General features: G+C 49.2%; 1 protein-coding gene across 1 annotated transcript; it reads left to right on the top strand.

The window, feature by feature from the left end:
* The first annotated feature begins 2,506 nt into the window (after nucleotides 1-2,506).
* LOC132080197 (solute carrier family 22 member 13-like) lies at nucleotides 2,507-10,200 on the top strand. Its single transcript, XM_059483229.1, has 10 exons — nucleotides 2,507-2,878; nucleotides 4,329-4,432; nucleotides 4,870-5,024; nucleotides 5,128-5,296; nucleotides 6,347-6,467; nucleotides 7,100-7,194; nucleotides 7,702-7,916; nucleotides 8,666-8,774; nucleotides 9,503-9,713; nucleotides 9,838-10,200. Exons 1-10 carry the CDS (start codon nucleotides 2,507-2,509, stop codon nucleotides 9,862-9,864), a joined length of 1,578 nt encoding a protein of 525 aa, XP_059339212.1. The 3' UTR covers nucleotides 9,865-10,200.
* Nucleotides 10,201-10,465: the final 265 nt, after the last annotated feature.

Genomic DNA, 10,465 nt, shown 5'->3' with positions numbered 1-10,465 from the left:
AGGGCCAAGCCCAGCTGAAGACAGGACCTGCCTGTGCCTCCCTCCCTCCCATCCTGGAGCCTGTGAAAGCCCTGCCTGGTGCCTCACTGGCTCCCCACCCCACACAGCAAAGCACCAAACCCATCCCCAGGATGTACCTGGGGGGCACAGGGGGCTGCACTCTGCCTGCCACAGAGGTGCCAGTGACACAAAACAAGGTCTGTGGGTCACTGAGCACACCAGAAACACCACACACCAACCTCACTAGAAACAAACACCTCACTAGAGCCCTGGGACACCTCCAGCCTCTTGCTTCTTGATAGGCAGGATGAGAATAATGGGAGAGACCTGGAAGGGATTCAGGGCTGTGAACTCCTGCTGCAGGTGGATCCACAACGCCAGGCTCCAAAGGCAGCAGAAGAAATGTTTGGGATGGGTCCCAGGGCTGAAGGCTCCACAAAAAAGCATCTCCCTCCACAGGATGACAATTGTCACTCAACATACATGTTCAGCAGCTGTGCTTCTGAAATCTCCAATCAGGGTGTCCTTGATAATTTTCATGTTGATTCCACCAAAACAGACCAGGATGCTTCTGAAAAAATGAACAGGGGCAGAAAAACATTGGGAGACAAAGAAGATTATGACAGTCTGTCTTCTGAAGATTGGGGATGTTAAATTATGATCTTTCAGAGAAAGAGTTCTTTATATAGGTGGAAAAAAAAAAGCCAACAGGGAGAGCTGTGTGGTTTTTTTAACCTTCTAAAATAAGCACAAGTTTTCTGATACAGGACCAAAAGTGATTCTTGAAATCAGCTGTACAATGATAAGCAAAGAAAAATGAAATGAGTTTGCCAAGGTCGGAAGGGCAGAGGAGGGAAATGAACCCTGGTGTCCTGAAGTCTTGGGGTGTGGGGACATGGCTAAATCTGCTCTCCCTGTGCCCCTGCACTCTGCTCCTCCCTGAGTGCCCTTTGCATAAATATTACATGACATAAATGTTATAGGAGTTAACAATTATACTCATGATAAACAAGCTCAGGAGAAACCCCAGAGGGCCACAGAATGAACACGTGCAAGCTGAAAAGGGACATAAATCATATCAGTTCACATGTTTTAATCAGCTGTCTGTAAAAAAAAGATAAAGGTGTTAAAATGATTAATTTTTGAAACAGAACAAAATGAAATGAAATTAACTAAATTAAATGAAATTATATGAAAACAAATGAAATGAAATGAAATTAAATTAAATAAATAAAATAAAATAAAATAAAATAAAATAAAATAAAATAAAATAAAATAAAATAAAATAAAATAAAATAAAATAAAATAAAATAAAATAAAATAAAATAAAATAAAAAAAAATGTAATAAAATTTTTAAATGGCCCAATAATCACCCTGCCCCACCAGTGCCAAAAGGAGGAATGGGAGGGGACACCATGAGCCGCACACAGAAGGGTGAGCCTGGAGACTTGAGATTGATGCAGAGAAGGCAGGACAAGGACAAATGTCTCTGCCAGAGCAGATCTCCTTGGACAAGCCATCCCACCAAGAAGCCAGAGATGCATTCAGGGTTAAAGGAATCTCTGGAAGTTGTGTAGCTCAGCCTCCTGCTCAGGAAATGTCTCTGAATAACACCAAGTCCACTCATCCAAGGATGTGCATGCAGAGCTGAGTGATGTTTGGCTGTGTGGTGTGTGCAGATGATAAATGCACAGCACTGGTGTGATTTTACACAACTCTACATAACATTTACTCCTCTCTTCTTTTATTCTGAACAGCACTAACCATTGGGATCTCACTCTCTCACTCCAGCTTAGGGATGATGCTTTCAAATAAAATATTCTTCTCCTTTACTGACTCTCATAAGCACAACAGAGCTATTCCCACTCCTGAAACACCAATCCAGGTTGTGTGACCCAGGAGTAGTTTAGATCTAGTTTTATGACTAACCAGGGTTTCTACAAATGAAAACAGAGAGCTTGGGACACAGCTGTCAAGAGCAAGTCTATTGGATTACCAGGCATATTTCCTGCTCCAGAGCTCTTCTGCTTCTCTTCCATATTCTCTCACATATCTCTGTCTCCAGGATGCGCTCTATAGTCATTAAACCATTAATGGGAGCAGCAAATTTACTCTGTCTCCATCCCCACCCCCAGAAAAATTAAACCCTCATTTGTAGAATCCTACCTTCATGCCTCAGACACAAACCCTGAGCTGCAGCACAGCTGCATTCAGGAGGCCTTGTGGCACTTGTCAGGCTGGAGAAGGACAAGATGTCCCTATACCATCCCCAAGAGTGACAGTGCTCTGGCACCTTTGATCTACTCTCTAGAGCAGGGAGGGAATGGCTGGTGACAAAGTGCAGCCTGCAGCACTGCACTGTATCATCAGAATGGACTGGTGTGCCAGTGCAGGTGCTCATTTTATCACACTGGATTAGGGCTTTAGTGCTCACACAGTTTAAACATTAATATTTGCCTATTTAAGCCATAGGCACCGGCACAGCCTGGCCACAGAGGTGCTGCCATGGCTGAGTTTGGGGACTTTTTAAAGGCTCTGGGGGAGTTTGGGCTCTATCAGAAACTGCTGATCCTGCTCCTCTCCCTCCCACTCCTTCTCAACCCTTTCCAAATGGTTGGCCAAGTGTTCATGGTGGTGGAAGTGCCTCACCACTGTGACACCAGCTGGATCCTCGCCGTGGGCCCCAACCTGACAGAGGAAGAGCAGCTGAACCTCACCCTGCCCCGGGGCCCCGACGGGCACTTTGAGCAGTGCTCCATGTTCTCCCCGGTGGACTGGGACCTGGATTCCATCCTGGCCTATGGGCTGAACCACACTGAGAAGTGCAGCAGTGGCTGGGTGTACCCCTCCGAGCAGCCACCGTCCCTGCTGACCGAGGTCTGTACCTGCTGCTGCATCTGCTGGGTGTGGAAGGGATGGGAATATCCTGGGCTGTGCTTTGGTCAGCCAGTGCCAGCTGTGGTGCAGAAGAGCTGTGGGTGAGACTTTCAGAATAATGTCTTTAGTCAAAAGTTCTTCAGCATTTTTCCCTTACATCTATGGTTATCCAGCTTTCTTTAGTCAAAAGTTCTTCAGCCTTTTTCCCTTCCCTCTATGTTTCTCCAGCTTTCTTTAGTCAAAAGTTCTTCAGCCTTATGGCCTTCCCTCTATGCTTCACCAGCTTACTTTCTGCAGCTCTAAAATACCTGAATGGTGTTATATCAGTGGCTCTAGTAATTTCTCCACTGTAAATGTCTTGATCTGCACATTCCGGAGATCCATTTTCAGTTTGATGTTTGGCACTGTTTTTGACATTTCACCTGGGTACAAATCAAGACAAGTGCAATAAGCCAACATTAACCATGACCACAAGCCTCATTGCCTTCTGGGAGGGGGTGGAATATCCTGGCCCATGCTTTGGCCAACCCATGCCAGCTGTGGGGCGGTCAGGTTGAGATTTACTGCACGGCTTTGCCTCCATCACACAGATGGCAGCTGGAATCCCTGGGAGCTTGTTGCAGCAAGGCTATGGTGAGGATGCCTGGGGAGGGCACAAGCAGGGATTATGGGGGTGTGAGTCCAGCACATGTTCTGCCCATCACTTGTCCCTTTTCCACTCTCCAGACCCTTGACTTCATGATGTAGCTGCCTGGAGTGACCTTCTGGGCATCCCGGCCACAGTACCCTCTGTTCTTCTGCCTGCTTCTACTCACAGCATCTCCGTAAAAGACATTTACCTTCCACGTGCTTGTCATTGATATTTCTTGGGCCTCCAGGAACCCTCAGTAAGGCAACAAGACATGCCAGGGCATCGCAGTTGAGAAAAAGCCTTGTTTATCAGCATCCTCAACTTCTCCATTCTGCCTTTCTCCCACCTTCTAGTTTACATGGTCATGGTCTGTCAAACACTGTACTTGATGCTCTTGGAGGTCTTTCCCAACCTAAATGATTCCACAGAATCATGGAATCATATAGGTTGGAAAAGACCTCCAAGAACATCAAGTTTGCTCTCTCTGTGGACCTTTGCTCCTTTCTCACTTTCCCTCATCCCTCCTCCCTCCTTTCCTACCTGCCAGCTCCAGCACTTTCTCACAAGTACCTTCCATGCAGCTGGGACACACGACAAAGTCCAGCTTCTGGCATTTGCAAAAGCTCCTTGGTGTCCCTGGAGCACCAAGTCCATTCCAGACAAGGCTTCTCTGCAGGTGTCAGCAGCTGCATCCCTTCCCATTCCTCCTTTATCAGTAAAAAGCACTGCTCTCCTCTTTCCACCCAGAAAGGCTGCCCAAGCCCAGAGAGCAGCTGGGGTCTGTCTAAAGCAACAGCTTCTGTGTTTTCCTTCCTCCAGTTTGACCTGGTGTGTGACAGGGCGGTCCTGAATGATGTCTCCCAGTCCATCTACATGGCTGGCCTTCTCATTGGAGCCATGGTCTTTGGGATGCTGAGTGACAGGTGAGGAAACACAACTCCTTCCCACAGACACTGCCCAGCACCCAGGGACAGCCCAGATCAGGGGGCAGACTGTCCATGCACTGAACCTTCACAGGATGCAATCCCCTTGCCTGAGATTGGGCATCTAGGCTCACATGAGAGCTCTGGAAATGTCTGAGGGTTGAAAAGAGGGGCAGACACAGCATTGTGGGGGGCTTCTTCAGCAATCACAAGTTTAGCCCCTGATGGTGTCTCAGGCTTTGCCAGAACCATGATGGGTCAACACTGGAGACACTGATTTTTCTGCACATTGTTTCTTGAGGTGTAAAGAGGAGCTATGTTCACATGGGTGTCAAATCTCCTCTGGTTCTCAAATGACTTTGCATCCCTCCTGGGCTCTTCCCTCTCCCCTTGGGGTCTCTCCCAGTACTGACTGATTCTTCCCTCTCCTTCCACAGGATAGGCAGGCGGCCAGTCTTTCTCATCTGCATCCTCCTGCAGGCCGTCTTTGGCCTGGCAACTGCCTTTGTGCCCCACTTCTATGTGTTCATGGCCTTCAGGTGTGTCGTGGGAGCTGCCGTGTCAGGAATTATGATTGTAGTCGTGTCCCTGGGTGAGTGGGACGCCCTTGCCCTGAGGGAGCAGATGTCACCTCACAAGACACAGTAACAAAAGAGAACCCAAAACAAACCCTGAACCTTTGATTTTCCTCTTAGCTACAGAATGGGTTGGTGTCACCCACCGGACAAAGGCGCTGCTCATCACTCACACAGCTTTTGCCATCGGGCAGGTGTCAGTGGCTGGTTTGAGTTACGGGATTCGCCACTGGAGGCTGCTGGAGATTGCAGGATCTGCTCCTATGTTTGCCCTTTTCTTCTACATTTGGTAAGGAGGAGAAGGGCAGAGCTTCTGGAAGACTCAATCCTGGGGGTTTAGCTGGTCAGAGTGACCCCGAGAGCTGTTAGAAAGTCTCTTTTCCCAGCCCGTGTGTCAAAGGAGTCAGAGCTCTTCATTTCTCGGTCTCAAGGTTGTTTATTGTATCTTATCTATTAAATTCTTTCTCCGGGCCTGATGATATCTGCTCAGCAGGACAGACAGAGGCACTCTGCCTGCCTGCAGGACAGTGTTATCTTTTTATACTAAAAATGACGTGTAAAATATTTACAATTATTGTCCAATACCTACCACCTATGTTAGACAGTGAGCTTCTACTCTAACCCAATCTAAAAGTGCCAACATCACAGCAGAAGATGGAGGATAAGAAGGAGAAAGGCTGGGAATGTCCAGATCCCTCCATCTTGCCCCCTGAACCCCCATCCTGAAAACCTCAAAAATCTATTTTTCGCCCCGCGACAAACTAATTGTTATTCTACTTATACTTTTGTGGCTTGCTGATCTTCATATAAGGTTGGCAACTTGCTACATGGGTCATAATCAAACCCACAGGAGTCTTGGGCTCTGTGCCAGGGCCTCTGAGGCCCCTGGCAGGGGTCCTAGAAATCCAGGACAGCCAGAGGGATGTCTTGAGTTCCGACAACATAGCCCTGATGTGAGGGTGTGAGACAGGAGGAGGCAGCAGCTCAGAACCAAGCTGGGTCTTTCCCATCGGAGTGCAGGTGCTGGAGGAGCTGCTGCAGAGCTCAGCACATCTCCCTGGCACTGCACTGCTGAGAGCAGCAGCTGCTCTGCTTCAGGTCCCCACATGTGGCCTTTGGAGCCTAAATTTAGGGTGTTTAGACCCATTGATCCCTGGTCCATTCACTTTAGAGTGGGGCTTGATGATCCTTGTGGGTCCCTTCGAACGCTGAAGGTTCTGTGGTTCTGGGATCTGATCCTGTGGTGATTCCAAGGCTTGCTGGACATGGTGCCAGAGAAAGGGGCTGTGGGGGATCTCAGCAGGACACAGCAGCATGTGCTGGCCTCCTCTCATGGCAGGGTGCTCCCAGAGTCAGCTCGCTGGCTGGTGACCAAGGGCAGAATCGAGGAAGCCAAGAAGGTGCTGCAGAAGGCGGCAGCCACCAACAAGCGCAGCCTCCCACCAGAGCTCCTGGAGCAGGTACTGGGGGGTCCCAGCCTCAGACACTGCCCTGGGCCTGGCAGCAGCTCCTGGAGCAGGGACTGGGGGGTCCTGGCCTCAGACACTGCCCTGGGCCTGGCAGCAGCCCCTGGGGCTCAGCTCATCCCAGAAACCTCCCTGCATTCCCACTGGGGCTGCTCGGGCCATGGGCTCTGGGGAACTTCAGCTCCAGCTGAGTTCCACAGGGACCAGGTCAGGCAAGAGGCCCAGCCTCTGCTGAGGCTCCACCTGGAGCTTTCTGGGCTCCCCCTGGGCATGTGGGAAGGACTGAAATGCTTCCCTGGCTTTTCTCCTGTGAGCATTCCAGGAGTGTCACTGATGAGCACAGAGTCTCTCTTTAGTCTCTGGGTTTGCACGCAGAAATGCCTGAAGGGGAGTTCCCTCCTTGCCCACCCCAAAGTCCCCACACTGGGGAGATGTTCATCCTGAGGAACCTCTCAGTCACCACCCCCTGTGCTGGGCACACAGAGGGCAGTGGGGCTGCCCTCCCTGCCACAGCACTGGGGTCACAGGCCTGCCCCACTGAGGCTTTCCCTGGTCTGCAGGTGGAAAAGGAGCTGGACGTGGGTTTCTTTTTGTTGCTCTGACTCCTTGTCTTCTGTGTTTTGAAGTTGAAGCCTGAGAAAGAGGTCAAGTCTGGAAGTTTCCTGGATCTCTTCAGGACAAAGAACCTGCTGAAGGTGACTTTAATCATGCCGTGTGTCTGGTAAGACATTCCCTGGTCCCCTCTGTTAAAACTAGTAGGTGAAAGAAAAGAAGTTGATGGTTGACAAGAACTGTAAATTAAAGTGATTTTTCTGGTAATACACCTGTGAATGTCTTGATCTGCTGTCATTCTATACTCCAAATACATGGTAAATACCGATTTACCATGTCTGGGCATGGGAAAAAGATGATTATCCATGATACTGTGGGTTTTGTTAGAAAGGCTTGAGTAATTCCAGCTTTGGCAATCCCTGGGCCCTGGAGGACTTTTGCACCTATCTAGGAGCTTTGGGTTCAATCTAGAATTTGCTGACCGTATGGAGATTCATTCTGCTTTATCTCGTGCTACTATGACCCATACAACTGTCAAAGGAGGTGACTAGAACCAAAACAGAGATTGCTGGGAATTTAAGTAATTTGCATGTGTTCTAACCTTTCTAATATTTGGTGATAAACCCCCAGAAAACCATCTGGTGACATGTTCTATCCTGCTTTACTTGAATTTCAGGTTTGCAGACAGCATTGTCTACTATGGGCTGAGCCTCAGCGTGACAGATTTTGGCCTGGACATCTACCTGACACAGCTGGCCTTTGGGGCAGTGGAACTTCCAGCTCGAATTTCCTGCATTTTCCTGCTGGAATGGTTTGGGAGGAAGAAAGTACAGGGCATTCTCCTGCTGCTGGCTGGCACAATATGCCTCATCCTCACTGGCATCCCTGAAGGTGAACCTTCCCAGCCTGTGAGCAGGGCTGGGCAGTGCCCTGAACATCCCTACCCTTGCTCAGAGCCATCCTCCCACCCTGGTAGCCCCCCCCCTCAGCTGCCCCCACTGTCACAGCCCAGGCTGCTTCATCCCCAGCATTCTGGCTTCCCTCACCTTGGATTCCTTCTCGCTTGGGGCTGTGCTGGTTCTCCACAGCTCCTGGCCCTTGGCAGGCAGTGTCCATTGCCCACCACCCACCCACTGGACACCACCACCCCCTGGCAGATAGCTATAGCAGAAGGAATGCTTTGAAATCCACCATGTTTCCCTTTCTTAGATGAAGAGAAAAAGCAAATGCCCACTCCCCTTCATGAGTTTGCATCTGTTTGTGCCCCAGTCCATACCCCATCCTGCTGCTTTGCCAGGGCTGTGAGTGAGACTGCAGATAACAGTGGGGCTTCCCAATGCTTTCCAGGTCAGGGACATGGCATTTCCAACCAAGCACTGAAGTGAGCTGACTCAGCAGCTCACTTCAATTGCACATCTAGAAAATGCTCAAGGCCTCAGGAGAAATCTGAGTTCTCTTTGCCAGAGAATATTTTCAAGGTATGGGTACACTGGGGATCATTTCCAATGGGTTAGGTGGTAGGTTTGCTTAGCAAGTCTATTAGAAAGGGCTGTCCCAAGAAATCCCACTTCAGAGAGTTCTGGTCCCAAGTGAACCATTCCCCTGGAGATTACATTGGTTGTTTGTCCTCTTCCCCTCAGAACAGCCCGTGGTAATCACTGTCCTGGCTGTCATCGGCAAGTTCACAGCCACGGCTGCTTTTTCCACCTCCTACGTATACGCCGCTGAGCTTTTCCCCACCATCCTCAGGTGAGATGTCCCCCCACATCAGAGCTTCCTTCTGCCATGGCTGGAGGTGGCCATGGGGCCACATTCAGTGCAGGAGTGTTGACCCCTTGTACGAACATCGGGGGCTAGGATGGTTGGGATGGACAGAGATGAGAGATCTCTGAAGCCAGGTCGTGGAACTTGTGGGTTTATTGCAAAGGGCCTGGGTGCAGGGCCCTGCTGGGAGCTGCCAGGCACAGCTCGGAGCAGGCCCGAGAGATGAGAGGGGTAGAGAGGATGAGAGGGTAAGAGAGTAAGAGGGTGAGAGAGAGAGGTTCCCATTACAATGCAATAAATCTTCTTCTGTGTTGAATATTCTAATTCTCACTAACCAATCTAGTATAAGATACAAATCCTATAGCATTTAGATACAGCCTATAAGAATCATTACATTACCATACTGTGTTACATTTTAAACCCTAAAAACTCCTCTTTGGGCCCCTTCTGCCAAGCTGGCAGGGTCTGCTCTGACCCTTGGGCCTGTCTGCAAGCAGAGGGTGTTGTTTCATCAAAAGGGGATTACCTTCAGCTGGCCACACCATTGTTTTTCAGTTGTTCAGTAACTGAGGGATCTCAAAGCTTGCTTTCATTTCAATCTCGCTTATAGTTTCCATATTCTCAAAATCTTTTGCCAGGCAATCATATTATAAAGCTTACCTGTTTCATCTTCCCCAACATCCCTGCCCTCCCTGTGCCCCTCTCTCCTGCAGGCAGACGGGCGTGGGGCTGTGCTCGACCATGGCGAGGGTGGCCGGGATCCTGGCCCCGCTGATCATTCCCCTGGCCCAGTACCACCGGGCCATCCCCAAAGCCATCTTTGGGAGTATCCCTGTGCTGGTGGCCCTGTTCTGCATCCTGCTGCCCGAGACCCGTGGCATTGACCTGGCAGATGACACAGGGAACAAAGAACCTCCAGATGAGGTGTGTACAGGAAACTCTGAATTTAAGCGAAAAAATATCCAAAACTGCAAATTTAAGGCAAAGAAATTATCAGAATCAGGGATGAATACAGTCTCATCTCATCCTCTTTCCTTCTTGTCTTCAGGAGCAGAAAACTGAAGTGTCTCTCTGAGACACCAGAGATGATGACAGAGACTTGGAGAAGGATGTCTGCAAATGCTCAGAGAGCAAGTGATGACGGGACAGGCGCCACTAGCAATCTAGTCTGAGTCCATCATTCTTGAAGCAGACCAGGGAGGCATTGCTGCCTGGAAACTGGTCTTTCACATGGTGAACGCAATATCCATGGGCACAGGGAGAGGAGATCTATGTCACTCTGCCTTTGGAACAGATGCACTTCCAAGTGTCCCTGAAACCCAGTTTGGTCATGCCTGGCTGGCGTCCCAATGTGTTCCCCAGTCCTTTGCAAGCTGGTACCGGTGGAACCATCCCTGTCGTGTTTTACAGCAATAAAAATCACTGTTGCAGTAAAGACACGTTTCTTCATCCACCATATCAAAACCTTATTCTTCACAGCTCATTCATATGATTTTCTAAAAGCATTGTGTTTAATTCTAATTGGTTAGTAACTTATTGCAACTCAGTTCATTGGTTTGTAGTTGCTCATGTCCGTGCATGATAAAGGCTTTCTTCTTTACAGATTTTTCCTTTTTTTCTTCACGGATTCTCACAAGTTCAGACTTCTTATTTTCACAGGTGTCAGATGGTTCTCA

The sequence above is a fragment of the Ammospiza nelsoni genome, chromosome 1 (genome assembly GCF_027579445.1).
Source record: "Ammospiza nelsoni isolate bAmmNel1 chromosome 1, bAmmNel1.pri, whole genome shotgun sequence".
Classification (NCBI taxonomy): domain Eukaryota; kingdom Metazoa; phylum Chordata; class Aves; order Passeriformes; family Passerellidae; genus Ammospiza; species Ammospiza nelsoni.
Note: the sequence above shows the minus strand (reverse complement) of the source record. Positions and strands in the feature narration are given on the sequence as shown.